The following is a 15019-nucleotide window of genomic DNA, read 5'->3' as shown; positions in this document are numbered from 1 at the left end:
AAAGGGTCACTCATGGAGGCAGATCAATGTATTGATTTAGCTGAAACTTGTTATTCCTTCTGCTGTTCTGGACACCTTAATCTAGTGTTGCAAATCTGTATGGTGGGGAAGTTACGGCTTTATTAGCACAGCTATTGGAAGCTTCCAAGTAACAAGGAAATATGATCAAAAGTTTTACTTTCATACTGGACCTACCTTGTCCTCCCAAGATGCCAGTTGACTTCACCACCATTTCAAGTTTTTTGTCCCAGGTAAAAGTGCGAATATAGTCTGTTGTAATTAAAAATAAAATAAATAAAAATCCATGCACAAACATGTCATATCTGCTATAACCCAAGTAACACTGCTCTAAAACATACCTACTTCCCCCCGGAAAGGGCAAGAAAGCAGTAGGCTTCCAGAGCCAGAACAATCTCAGTGTTCCCCCTTACCAGTTGCCTCACTTTCCAGAGTATAGATTATATTTGGGTAGGATGAATACAACATCTCAAGTCCAGCAAGATCACAAATTCCTGCTGCTACAAAAAGACTGCCCAGGCATGTGTTTAACACAGTTAAAATGTAAATGGCTATGTAAACATTACTAAACTTAACTTGCAAGATTAAACACAGAAACATACAAATAACCCTCTCCACTTCAACTAAAGTATAAGTTAAACACCAACTTGACTGCTTTTTCACTACCTGTGAGGCCTCCTGCATACATTCATAGTAAAGAAACTGCTAACACAAGCTCATACAAGACCTGTAGAGAAGACTTCCTGCCTTCACTTTGAATATCCATGAGAGGTGAGGGTGGTATTCCATCAGGAAAAAGACAAGCTTTCCTGACACACCTCTGTGATGGTGGTACAGTTCTAAGAGTATTATAAACACCAAAACCAGAAGAAAGCAGTTTCACCACCTGAAAGCAAGAAAATACAAAAGACAACCTACCAATGATCCCAACAACCAGTTCATTGTTGGTATCATCACGACCCACCAGCAGGGAATAGTCAATGATGAGATGGCTGGAGAGGAACTGAGAGTCACTGTGTATGGAAGCTCTAAGCACAGCCTTGCAATGGGAACGGATATACAAAGGATTGTCCCGGACCATCTTCAGAAGGTTCTCATCCAGTAGGACTACATCACAGCTTTCCTTGCCTGTGTCTGTTTTAACATTTCTATTCCGGAGGGAGCCCTTCAGGTCAAAAACCTGCAAATAGAGAAGAGCGCTGCTTTGTTCTATTGTTCTGCAAGGTTCAAGACTTCAACACACTTAACCGCAGCACTTGAAAAGGCAGCATGGCAGGGCACCTCTTTCCTTCTCTGCAGAAGGAAGACAGTTAACAAAGAACATTTTTATACTACAAAAATTAAAGTTTCCTGAGTGGAGAGTAGCATGTAAGCCTACATGAAAGCTCTGCCACCTCAATTCACAAATTTTAGGCAAGTTATGTCATTAATATTTAACCTAATTTAAGGGGAAGAAGGTGTCCCGATGTTTATATTGTACAGGTAAACTAGGTTTACCAGCCAGCTTCTACAGACTCAAATGCTGACAAAAGTAAAGCCACTAAGGAGGGAAGTGGGTCTTGCATGAAGCACCATCTAACATCTGCTAGCAAGGCAAAAGACAGACCATCATTAGGTTGGAAAGGATCCTGGGAAGTCTCCAGTCAAATATCCTGCCTGAAGCAGGTCCTGTTAGAGAAGGCTGTTTAAGCCCTGCCTAGTCATGATTTGACTAACTTCAGGACTAGAGTCCACACTCTCTTTGGGTCTCTGTTCTACTGCCTGATCATGCTCATGATTTAAAACATAGACAAACAAAAAGAAAACCCACAACAGCAACATCCTTTACATCTATCTGTAATTCCTCGGTTCACTTCCTTCTACAAACATCCCCTGTTTGAGATCAGGCACTGGAAGAAAAGGTGGAAAGAGTTGATATGATCTAGTTTTAGAAGTGACATTTGTTTGAACTTCCTTTTCAGCATCAACTGTATTTGAAGAGAATTTTCCCCCAGTCATTTTAAGGTCTTCATTCTGCTGCCTCATAAAGATCACTTTTCCTTTACTAAGTGCAAGACTGAACTCAAAATCTCGCCCCACACATTAAGTGGTTTAAAGACAAAGTAGTAGGTTCAAAACATTAGTTTCCTCTCCACTACACAGTAGCTCACCGTATCTGCTGGTGAGGCTCTCCTGCTGAACAAATTAGTCTATAATCCCTGTTAATTCTTCTAAAAGCTTTGCAATAAGGTTTCACATTTTCCTAATCAGGTTGGCGATGTTTTCTTTCCAAGACCAGAGATGCAGGGACAGATAAGACTTCTAAAAACTGAAGCCAGCAAGACAGCTATCTGCACTAGCCAATGTAGGCATTGAGTTACTAAGGCTCACATAAGGCAACAGGCACAAACCATCGTCTTTGAGCAGTGTTAGCTATAGGCAACACAAGCAAAGTCAGAAATTACCAGATGGCTACCAGTAACCCTCCTCCTGCTCCTAGTCGGAACTGCACTGCAAGGGAGCAGAACACTTGGTTCTTACCTGAGCCATTTTCCTGCCATAGAAAAGGTTTTCCATGACAAGCAGGTCCAGCTTCTTTTCAGTGTTGTTTTGAGAGTTCTTGTATCCAATCCGATATACCCCAAGGATTTTGGCCAGCGCTGTGGGCTTCTAATGAAGAGAAGACATAGGGTAACACCTCTGCACAGGCAATCAGCAATCAAATCCTAGGGGCACCACTGACTGTATTACAGCTTAGAAGCTCTAGCAAAATTCCCCACTTTCCCTCTTAAACATGCATTATTACTACAACTCATACCCACCAACATTTTCTTTTACTTGAATGAAAGGGGTTAATGGAAGCTGTTACTAGTCTGTAAAATACAGAACACTACTTAAAATATAAGGCACTTCTTTTTTTAAATACCTTCTGCTGAACTGCATTAATGATGTAAGTGAAGTAGTGTGGAGCAAAGTCAAGGAACGACTGGACTTCCAGACGAGGCATCTGTTTCAAGATGAATCTATCATCTGTTTTAACATAAGACAGAAGCAACAGGGTTACATACACTAAGTGAGGTAAATTTGCAAGTTCTTTAGGACTGTCACACAGCTGAAGTGGTTTGAAAAATTAAAAGACCACAATTCTCTTAAATCCTTAGGCTACAGAAGCTCCTTTCTAGAAGCTTTTTGACTTCGTATACTCTGAATTTCAGCCTTTCTGGATTTCAGCCTTCAAGCAAATCAGGGACAGGAGACTGACTGAATTAGGTTTATCTTGGCTATATGGGCTTCTTATACCAACAACAGAAACAGCCTACAGATGCTTCTGTTCAAGACTTGTTTTAAGCAGGGGCCTAGAATCAGCCACAGTTAAAACAAAGATAAAATCCTATAAATCAACTATAGCATGTGGGATTATAAGAAACGCTCTGTCTTTAATAACCAGTTTTCCTTGAATTATACTCAAGTTTTTGTTTTCTGAAGCCTGCCTACGAGTACAACCCTTCTGCTCAACTGGCCACCCCAGCTATTACTACTTAAAAAACAGAACTACATTTTGCTTTCCTGCCCATACAAAGAGACAAATAATCTGGTATTGAAGACCCCAGAACTATCCACTGAACTTTCCATTCTGAATGGCCACTTCATAGTCAGCAACCTTCTGGCTAGACATAATCAGGGATTAAACACACTAAGCACCACCATCCCCAAATAATACCCTCTAATTACAAAGGGGGAAGAAGCTGCATTTACCCTCAGTGACATAGAATGCAGCCCCAGATTTGCCACCTCGTGCCTGCCAGGGCATAGAGTGAGAGAGGGATCGGATGAAGTCCTCTTCACTGCTCCCCAGGATCACTTCACGCATCTTGTGAAACTCGCCAGCATAATAAATCCGGCAGTAGAATTTGGCATTTGCATCTGAAAACTCTGCAAAAGAAGGTCTTCCTCAATAATAGCATGCAGTGCTCACTGACTGCATGAAATGACACTTGGAGATTTTACTTATGTTGTGCTATTGTCGTGCTAAACATCCCTCTCATGTCTAATTGTATTTTGGAAGTTTACAGGGAAAACTTACAGGAAAGTCAATCCCCTTTAGCTTAGCTCACAGTGTATGCCACAGGAAAGCATCCAGATAAAAGATCAATTAAAAAAAAATAAAGTTTTATGAGGTATTTTTGCAACAGACTGATTACAGTAAGCAAAAACTGCATTGCTCTGCTCTTGTTTTTTATTCATGCCCAACACAAAGAAAAAATAATTATTAACTTCAAGATTTCCATTACATTTGCATGAAAAAAAAAAAAAAAAAAAAAAAAAGGAGTTTGTCAGCTAAGACTTCTAGTTATTATTTACAACTACTCACGGAGTTCCACATGGGGATTCGCTAGCTGTTTCTTCTGTCCATCTCCTCCATCTACGTCATCTGAAGGCATAAAGGGACCATTCAGTCAGGGTTGTTCATTAGTATTACTGGGAAAGCCATGTAAGAAACTACTCGTAAACTTGCATTACAACAAAAATATTTTCTTTTTTCAAGAACACAGAAGGAACAATACATAGGGAACTAGGGATGCAGCTATAATTGTATGATATAATATGTTTGCTAGAAGGGCAGTGCTGTTCATGGGACACATCAGTACAAGCTTTCTCTTCATTCATTTTCCATGAGCTGAAACAATGAAAGTTAAACAGGAAGTAAGGAAGAGAGATTGAGCTACTCAACTAGAGTCAACTCAATCGAAAGGCATTCAAGTCCAGACTACTCAACATCCCTATAGTTACTGGGATTTGAGAGACCCTATTTTCCTTCCCGTAAAGCCAAGCAATGTCTTTGGAAGAAACCTACATTTCATGCTCAAATTATTCATTTCCAATGCATGTTGAGTAATCTTGGACTATTGAAAAGTATGAGCAGGAGTGCATACTGGGCCTTAGAAATATGAATGAGGTCTGGAAAAAGTAACAGTCCAAGATAGGTAATGGACTCAACAGTCTCATACCTTGAGGCTCTGCTCCTTGGTTTTCTGCTCCCTCTTTGCCCATCTGTCCAACCTGGTAGTAGGCACTGTCAGCACCACGTAAGGTCTCTTTCTTCTGGGAAGACAGGTCTGGGCTCTTCCCTCCCGTGCCACGGAAGAAAGACAAAACACTAGATGGTTTCTTTGCTGCAGTGAAAAGAAATAAAGTTGACCTTGGCATTTCCACAGGCAGTTTAATAAAGCATAACTCATACAAGCATTCTCCATTCATTGTTCCAACTGGAAAAATGATGTCATTCAACTGTAACTCATTTGCTATTCTTCAGGCAGCCAAGGTCCACCAGCTTAGGTGATTTAGTGTTCTGAGTAGCATTCTGGAACGCTGAGTCATTTGAAAACACAGGCCAAGTGTGAGTGTCTTTAACATAGTAAGAACCTCACTTCTCCATTTCAAAATATTTTAACTGCCATCTTTTTAAAGAAGGCAGTGCTAAAAGAGGTCAGAACATATCATGGATATCATATCCCACTGAACAGGCTGGACTCAAGAACAAACCATGGTCATAACATATCAAATCAGGGAGTGACAGTTGGATCTCATAAGAATCAGAGAAAGCCATTATGGGTACAGGCTTCAAAAAACAAGGACACACACACACACACACTACCCATGTTCTACATCAAGTCAACTCTAAGGCTAGTCACAATTTCAACTCAGAACACATCTTCTTTGTTTTAACAACTTTCTGGGTTCTAAGAGCTAGAACCCAGGTTAAGCAGACTCAAGTCTAAGCCAAGATTAGTGTCATAGATGTGATTTTGGAAAAATGGTCTTACGCTGTTCTGGTTCTGCATTGCGGTTTGAAGGACCCATGTTAGCCTCAGGCAAGCGGACGGGGCTACTGCTCTTTGGTTTGCTGTCTGACATGCTGAAAGGAGAAAGAAAAGAAACAGTCATCAGCCCAACAAATACTGCCACCTGAGACACTATTGCTTTACTCCTGTACATTTATTTCTCCTCCATGCCTAACACTAAATACTGCTAAAGGAATTTAAAGTTGGAATTCCAACTCTCCAAAGTTGTCTTCCTCCACCTCCCTGAGGAAAAACCTCTCAGGGCTCCGTAGCAACAGTTCCATCCATTGCCACAGGAAAGGTAAGCAGGTCAAGTAACCTCTACCACGCACAGTCAAGAGATCAGGTGATGGAGCCAACACAGTCCCTGGCATGAAATGGAAACCCAGACAGAGACTGCAAGTATGTGTTGGTTACATGGAAAGCATCAGATTCCATCAGAAAGCAGAGATCCTAATAGATGCATATTTTGAGGGCCCTTGCCCATCCCAGTTTTGGCTTATTCACTACAATCACTGTGCCTTCTCCCTAGGTAGTGTAATTCCTGCATGAAACCTGTTTGATTGTAGTCCTTCTTCAGTACTGTTCTTCAGAGATGCTTTGGACAACTCATCCAGGGCATTTCTGTACTCCTTGCAACTGAAGGGAAAAGGAAAATAGAAATTAATATTAAGAACAATAAATAATAATTAAAAGTAATATTTAATACCACCACCTCCTCAGCTGTTTTCTGGAAGACTCTAACACTAACCGAAAGATTCAGTTTAGAGTCAACCACAGGAAACAAACAAAAAAAAAAAAAAAAAAGTAGAAAACCCTCTCGACTTTTTCTTACAATTGGAACTTTGCTCCCTTAGAACAGAAGCTGCTTTAGATCATCCTGCAGGAAAAATTCCCCTTGTTTCTCTCTCTCCCACAATTTAAAATGCGCCTCTTTAAAGGTCTGCTCCCTTGTGACAGGCAAACCCCAAGATTTGCTGAAGTAGCTGGTTTGGAGAGCTGAGTAGTACTAAGAGCTGCTATGACCAAAGAAGGTACAGACTGCAGTATGAATACCTAACTGTTGTTTCCTAGCTCAATTGCACTTACTCCAGGCAGGAGAGACGAGCAAAATTTAGTTGCACTTCATTCTCTAACAGTACCACATTACAGGGAACACTACACAACTAATTCATTTTTGTGTACTAGAGTTTAGCAAGAAAACCCTAAAATTCAGTTGCAAGTTGGAAAACCTACTTTCCATATCTAAGTAGTGAAAGGAGAGAACTTCAGCTCTGGGCAAAACTCTCAACACAGCTGAGTGAAGAAATTCTGTCATGCCTGTTTCCTAACATTAGAATTTAAATATTCCTTGCAGCTTTTCTGTGCAAAAGTACCACATGTGTCAGATGAACAGAAAAATCACACCAGTACCTGAGAGCAAAAGCTATGATGGAGCTTGGTTCTTTCTCGCAGACTGCAATAGGTACACGTTCATGTTCATACATTAGGTAGTGCTTATCTGGGTCACTAAATGAAAATGACATAGGGATACTGTCAATATATCATAGAAGTTTGTGGAAAGAAAAGGTTAAGTTTTGGTCAAAACCCAGATCTCATCACTGCACTCCCAGGCCCAAGCTGCAGGTCTCAGCACAGAACCAAGGCTCCCCAAATCAGCTTCTCCCCAGATTAGCTTTCCACAGACACATTCATAGCTATGTGGTTAAATCTAAATGGTAATGTGTTAGGGCAATCAGCACTTCAAGCAAGCTGCTTATACCAGAAGACTAGCTCCAAGTTAGATTAAGAGACTATTTCTGTTTAGCAGCCATTGTTTCTAATGGCACCAAATCCTGCCCAAGTTTGTTTTGGCTGTCCTGCAGCATAACCTGCAGACTGAAGGTAGGGAACAAACCTGGACTCTTCGCTAAAGAAGCAGTTTAGCACAGAAAATTTCGTACAGCCACCTGGGTTTCTGTTAGATTTTCTTTTACTTATCTGTAGGGTCCAGTCATTTAACTTTTAACTCATTAGGCTGTGACCTCCACTACTACCCTGGGGCTGGGATTCAGAAGTTAAACTCAGGCTGCCGAATGTTCAGCTCATGTCAAACAAGAAACACTACAACGCATGCAGACCAAGCAGCTGAAAGACTTTCCAGCCTATCCATTTTCATATGGGAGGGAGACTTGAGGGCAAACATAGTAGCCATTGAACCTGACCTACACCCAGAAAATGCCAACTGGCACCTTGGAAGAAGTCTGGAAGCAAAACCAAGAGGCAGGCACGTGGCTTTAGTAAGTGTTTGCTAAGGAAGGACATTTTTGTTCCCTCCCTGCAGCAATGAAGTTAGAAGGCACCTTTCTTCCCCTTCCCTTCCCATAAGAGTTCTAAGAGGGCATGCCTACTAGGAGGAAGAGAAACTGATAATGTATATGCACAAGAGTGGATCATTAATAAGAAGAGCAAGTAACCTACAAACACCTAGAAGGGACACAGAAAACCTCTTACCTTTAAAGAAGTTCTATAGCTTATTTCAGAGGCAAACCCAAGTGATGACTTAAACTACATACTGAGCAAAGGAAGCATGCACAGCTCTGTTTGCAATTTGACCAGACTGCTAATTTTGTACATCCTATATATTATGCAGTACTTACAAGGGAAATGGAATGGGGTTATAGTTGTTTCCAGGCAAAAAGTTAGCCAAAATAGCTTTCATAGTAGACTTCTCCTTCACTTGGCTGTCTGTAGATCCAAGTGAGTATCCATCAAACACATCTGCAACAGAGATAAGTTAAGTCTGCATCACAATATCAAACTTCAAGCTGTAAATTCGAGAGGAAGGTTGCAGACCAGACAGTTTCCAGATTTGACATTTCCTAAACACATCTCATACACTTGTGGCAGAAAAGCAAGAGAAAGACTATAAGACCACAACTGAACTATACCTTCTGAGCTGCTTGTTGTATCCTGTTCAGACAGTGCGCTGGAACCAGTCACATGCTCCGACACAACCTCTGGAGAGGTGGGCAGCTGAAGATGGGTGGAGCCTGTGGAGCTCTGACTTGATAAAGTAGTCAGGAAACGATCCTCTGAGAGTATAAAGACAGAAGAAAGCATTTTACATGGCTGTCAGAAGTTGTATTTCTTGCTCCTAGGCCAAGATACCACCAGTGTCTAGTTTCAGCAAGTTTTTACTTAGAAATCAGGTAAGGCCACCCAGAGCAAAGGGATGGGCAAGCTGATCAATGTGGCACATAACCTCCAGAAGACACATATGCTTATACCCATCACCTTCAGCTCCCACAAACTTTCAGTATGCCCCACAGGTAAGAGGTCTCAGCATCCATAACCACTTCACAGAAGAGGCGAGAGGCATTTCCCAAATTCCGTGTAGATACTGAGTTATTTAGAAAGCCTCTGAAAGTTACTAAACTCAAGCTCGAAGGAAAACCCTTGCTGGTTGGTTTAGTTTCATTAGTCATTCAACTTCGTATTAGAAGTAGACTTCGCTGTTTATAACAACAAGATAGAAATTGGCTTATTCCCATCTGACACAGCAGAGATTCACTGTTTCTCAATAAATGATCAAATTTGATGAAGTCTCCCATGTTATGTCAGGGAAAGGGTTACAACAAACTTTTTTTGGTTAAATAAACAACCAACCAACATACCTTTCTCTCCATTTTGCAGTGCTGGAGAAGCATTGCGTGGGGAAGCATCCATGCTACTGATCTAGGCAGAATGACAAAATACCAGTGTTGATGCCAAGCACTTTACAGCTGCATCCCTTCCTCTGTGGAACACTTGCAAAAGCAGATATACCACAACAGAGCACTCCCACCCACTGTTCTCAGCCTCTGCACTGCCACTGTATCAGTCACCACACAAAATGAGAAGGCAACAGCAACCGGGCTTCACAAGATGCTTATGACTGCTACCATCCCTGCATGCTGCTTTAAAGACTACACTCTTCCTCTACATAAACCTACGTGCTGCTAGATCAAAGTTCAAGTGTGCTTTAGCATCTAACAAATACGTATTAAGTGGAAAGGACATGTATGCATGCAGCAGAGCAAGTCCACGATCTCATGGGGTTTCTTAGTGCACCTCACTAGGTTAGGACTATTAGGAGTTCAGTCTTTCTGATGCTTATATTTTACTGCCTTGCATTGTGGACATTTTCCTCAGAAGAGCAGCACCTCAAAAGGTGGACATCCAGCATGTTGGCAACTGTACCCTTAGACAAAGCTCTTGAGGCAGCAGTCCAAAATAATTTATACATCACCACAGTCAATTCCCACAGGACACATCACAGAACAGATATGAACCTGCAAATTCGTTATCAGTCCTTCCTGTGTTTTTCGCTCTGCCTCGCCTGGTATTTTTGCCTTTTCTTTCTTACAAGGGATAAGCCTGATGGGCAGCTACCTAGGGTTTCTTGAGGTAACCTCATTGCCATCTAGGCATATGCCTAGATATATCAAATCCTATTCTTACTTAGATGTCCTCTGTATAATATGGCTCTTGGTTCACATCCTTAGGGAAAGATAGATATATTAACATGCAATTCAAGCTTTTACAGCAGGAAAACTACATGATGCACTAAAACAAGTTTGTTAACTATTAAAGTGAACTGAAGCCAGTCTTAAGACTATTCTCTTGCCCCAGAAAACAAATGTTTAAGTAGCTTCCAGTCTGCTACTCATACCTTGCTTTCTTCACCTTGCCTCAGTCTCCCAGGGCTGGGCGGTACTGATGGACGTTTTCTCCCTTTCTCTTGTTGGAAGAGATCCTGCAATCTAAAAATAAATACATAAACAAAAAAAAAAAGATACACAAAACCAAAACACCCCAAAAACCAAATAACCAAAAAAAACCCAACCACCATCAAAAAAACCCCCCAAAAAACCAAAAAAAACCCCCAAAACCTCCAAAACCCCCAAAAAAACAAAAAAAACAACCAACCACACAAAACACAAACCAAAAAGATAATCCAAAGACAGGTTACAGGTATTAGCAGTGAAAGGCACAAGTTCTGAAGTTTCTCCATACTAGAAATACAGCCAAGCATACCTTCACAAGTCTTTAGTGCAAATTCAAATGGTTGCTAACATGTGCCAAAGCTATGTTTCAAATGGCCAAAGACAGAATATTCTCTTCACCTCTGAGCTAATTTCACCCAATCAATTGCTTTCCTACACTCCCTTCTTCCCCCTTTATTCAAATGACGTTTTCTCCTCTCAGATGGAGCTCTACAACACAATACTTTTATCTAGCTTCAAATGATCTTCTGTTGCAATCAACCAGCTGTCTGGTCTTAACCAGCAGAGGACATTCAGCACAAGCTATACAGAGTGTGTTATGACACCAAGAGCACTACAGGGAAGAAAAAAGTACAGAAGAACCTCTTCCCTCCTATAACCAACACAGTATCAGCGTTACTCATGATTCCAGCGTGTGCCCTCTTACCTATTATTCCAGGCTTGTAGCATTTCACAAAGTCCTTGCTTTTTAGCTATCAGAGACTCAAAAACAGACTGCAGCTGTTGAGGTGTGTCTAATGATGATGAAAGCAGCCTTGCTTGGATTTTCTCAGTCCAGTTTCGAAACTCCCCCTCTTCCATCTACCATAAGAAAAACTGTCAGTGTTCTGTTGCCAGAGACAGATCTGAGTCTTTGTAGCCTATGGTCTGCCAATACAGAAACAGTTTATTACCTCCTTTTGGGCAAAGAGGTCTTCCATCTTCTCTTCCCTTGTTTTGCTGAAAGTGTCTGTTTTCAGAGAAGCAAGGCGATCATCAACAGCAAGATACACTTGTGACACCCTGTCAACAGGGATGCAAAGAGTTAAGCTGTGACTACTTGGAATGTCCTCAATATTCTTTAATGAAAGGTCAAATATTTTTAAGGTTAGTGTTTAAGAATACAAAAAGACAATATATGACAGTCTGCACTGTAGGCTGTCACCCTGAATTTACAGAGAAAGTCTGAAAAAAATCCATTAGTATAGCAGAAACCTAGAAGTTACACTGAAATTCCTCTCCACAACTTATTCTTAGCAGTGGAAGTTGTCATAGAGCAATACAAAGGTCACAAACACATTACTAGCAAAGGGGAACTGTTGCATCATCTGTGTCTAGGAAGAATCTGGGGCTGAAAGCTACACCTCCACCAGCAGGGTGGAGACAGGGATCAGAGACAGTCAGAGTGAGCACCTCTATTTTAGCTCTCAACAAAGCTCCACGTGTTCTCAGGTCAGGCAGTCACGGAGACATGAGCCATACATGAATTCTGCCACCAGGCAGAACAGCAGTCAGAATGGATTTAATACAGTTTCCACTGTGCCTGTCTCCCACCTTTTTGTTCCTACATTCAAAAGGCATCTAGGCTTAGACAGTAGTTTAAACAGTAGTTTACCTTAGACTACAAAAAGGTACCAGACTGCCTGCTGTTATCATACTCAATAGCTAGCAAAGACAATGCCTTCTACACACAGAGAGTTTAGTTGCCACAACAACAATATAATGGAAACATTTTTGTTTTGACAATAGATTTGAGCAATGCCTTTGCAGTTCTTCTGGGCTGAAGGCCCAAGGACTTAAACTTGGTCAGATCTTCCAAAAAAGGAATCTTAGAGTGAGGGTACAAAGTGTTACCTGCAGTTTTCAGATTAAGCACTCTAGGACCAGCTCCTGTTTTCTTTTTTTAGTATTAGAGGGAGAAATGAAAAATACTTCAGCTGTGCTTGAGAGGGCATTTAATAAAAAAAAGGTGACATTTCAGACACCAGCTGATAGTCAGTCTTTCAGTGGCTACTTGGCAACACCATTCAGAAACATGCTGTAACACTCAGATATAAGTGCAACATTCAGGGATGGAGAAGAGAAGAATCTGAGTTTCTACTGCCTATGTTTAAGCTGAATTGCTGCCTGATGAAAAGGTGAGATTAGTACATACAGAGAGGTAATTAAGGTAATTAAGAAGATTCCAATACCAGCCTCCCTTAGAGATATAAACACGTATGTGTTTTAAAGCATCATTTTTCTATTAAATGATGAATATTTAGCAAGTCTTATCTATACTAGCAAAAATACCTTTGTGTATTTTGGACTAATAAAAAGTCCAAAATACAAATAAGCTGCAGAAGGCATTAAAAACAAAGCTTACTTTTGGGAGAAATCTTTGAGATCCTGCAAAATAGTAACCTTTAACGGAGCCTGCCGTTTGATGTAGATCTTGGGGAGTGGGACACACACTTCAAGCAACCGGATTGCAGAGTAGCTGAGAAGACAATACAACACCTATTAATAAGACACTCCTGACGTAGTACTAATTCTGTACTATGGCCCTTATATGAAGGGGGGCACTGTCAGTGGCCAGGATTTTAGTTACTTTTAGTAGCAGTAACATCCTGTTCATTTATCTCCTAGGCAAAAACAACAGACCATGTCACAAAAACAGCATTCGAGAAGTTTGAGATTAGACAGGGAAAAGTGTTTCCATTCTGTATCATGAACTTAGGAACACTGTCCACCCCATCCCGGACAGTGATGGCAACCAGAATGCCCTATGGAAGCTAGCACCCAACCCTGCACTTGTTGTTATACTGCAGTTATGCTCTTCCATGCCGTACTCAAAGTGAAGGACAGACCTAATGAATCCTGACTAGAGCTACATGCTTCACATAGCGCTAGAGAGAGAGAAGGAAGTTTTTAGCAGTGGACCTCACCTGAAAGATGCCACCATCTGATTATAGGAAAAATACTGATGATAGTCATGGTGAATGGAATGACCACAAGGCTCTGCATTGGCCCTTCGAGTGTACTGGTGCCCATAGAATCTCAGCTCGAGGTATTTTGCAAATGACATAGACCAAGAATCATTGGAAAGGGGAACAACTGGTGTCACCTGAAAAATTGAAAGCCAAGTGTCTTAATTTCCTCCTTCAACCAAGATTAAAGACAAGCTAACCTAGGCAGCAGTCTAGTATTCTTACTACCAGAAGCATCTAGAACCCTGAAACATACTAAACAACAAAAGACAGCATGTATGCAAAGCTAAGGCAAAGGCTAAGGCAAATACATAGTTAAAATAAATCAGATGAACAACTAGTTTATAGACTGCTAGTTGATGAGGACAGGTATTAAGTTGGGGGAGTCCAAACATATCCTTGACAGCTTGTATCCAATATGCTATTTCTCTGCATAGAGACAATTTCCAGCAACCCAGTCAGCAGCTGGAGTTTCATCATATGCTTTTTCCCTGGTGATTCTTCAGCTACAAACACAGTGGTATTACTCTGCAGTTTATTTCAACTTCAGCAGTGCTTGCAAGCTTAGAGTAGCCACTGCTTTATACATACTTAATAGCCACAAACATATAAGTGTTTATATGAGCACATAGAAATAAAAGGTTATAAAACAGGTGTATACACAGCAGCGTAGGGCTTGCCTTCAGTAATTACATTAACTTCCTCCAGGTATCTTTAAATCAAACACCTATGTTTAAGGCAGCATAAGTAGGTGAATTGAGTCATCCACATGGGTAATTGAGATGTTTTGCATTTCAAGCACTGCATGAATCTTTTTTCATTAAGTCTTACTCTTCTCTCTTTGAAGGCTTTTAAGTTTTAGAATGTTTAGCCAGAGATGAGTATCCAGTTAGCGATGTTTTCTTAGCTAAATTATAGAACAAGTTTCAGATAATACACACAACCTTACCATCTTGTGGTTTTTTAAAGCAACATCTCATTCCTCTAATGAAGATTTTACTTACTTTATAATGACTACTAAAGGAAATCTAGACATCACACTGACGCAATGCAGGACTGTCCAATCTGTACCAGATCACAGAATACCAACTGGGTTTAGCCAATTAATAAGCCAGTAGGTCTTGGTGTCTGCCCTTCCCCATACATACATTCTTTTGATGCTCACACTGATTCACTGCAGGGAAAGGGACCATGCTCTTCACCTCTAAGAGAACAACTCCATTTTTCCCCACATGTCAGAAATTGGTTTCTAGAAATACATCAACTCCATTTAAGCCTATCCTCTTAGAGCCAGGTTTGACACTTTCCTACATGACTACCTCACACAAGATGTTTCACCCTCAACAGCCCCAGTTCTATCTACAAGAGGAATTTTCAGATACACAAGAACATCTGTATCAGCAACAGGTTTTGTGCTAGTTTA

General features: G+C 40.9%; 1 protein-coding gene across 6 annotated transcripts in view; it reads right to left on the bottom strand.

The window, feature by feature from the left end:
• PIKFYVE (phosphoinositide kinase, FYVE-type zinc finger containing) overlaps positions 1-15019 on the bottom strand; it is a 63737-nt gene that overhangs the window by 4365 nt on the left and 44353 nt on the right. For 5 of the 6 annotated variants that reach the window (XM_030488042.1, XM_030488041.1, XM_030488044.1 and 2 more), the window contains 18 exons: positions 13555-13733; positions 12993-13106; positions 11542-11650; positions 11295-11449; positions 10534-10624; positions 9497-9557; positions 8771-8914; positions 8480-8600; positions 7254-7349; positions 6396-6479; positions 5823-5914; positions 5007-5171; positions 4370-4429; positions 3754-3930; positions 2924-3027; positions 2539-2667; positions 937-1198; positions 196-270 (listed from right to left, as the gene is read on the bottom strand). In XM_030488042.1, the coding sequence (XP_030343902.1) occupies positions 196-270; positions 937-1198; positions 2539-2667; positions 2924-3027; positions 3754-3930; positions 4370-4429; positions 5007-5171; positions 5823-5914; positions 6396-6479; positions 7254-7349; positions 8480-8600; positions 8771-8914; positions 9497-9557; positions 10534-10624; positions 11295-11449; positions 11542-11650; positions 12993-13106; positions 13555-13733 (2218 nt within the window). Of the gene's footprint in view, positions 1-195; positions 271-936; positions 1199-2538; positions 2668-2923; positions 3028-3753; positions 3931-4369; positions 4430-5006; positions 5172-5822; positions 5915-5936; positions 6480-7253; positions 7350-8479; positions 8601-8770; positions 8915-9496; positions 9558-10533; positions 10625-11294; positions 11450-11541; positions 11651-12992; positions 13107-13554; positions 13734-15019 lie in introns of those variants that run through there. The other variant, XM_030488046.1, reaches the window with a different exon arrangement.

This window comes from Strigops habroptila, chromosome 5, assembly GCF_004027225.2.
Source record: "Strigops habroptila isolate Jane chromosome 5, bStrHab1.2.pri, whole genome shotgun sequence".
NCBI classification, from domain to species: domain Eukaryota; kingdom Metazoa; phylum Chordata; class Aves; order Psittaciformes; family Psittacidae; genus Strigops; species Strigops habroptila.
This window is presented reverse-complemented; position numbering and strand designations above follow the sequence as displayed.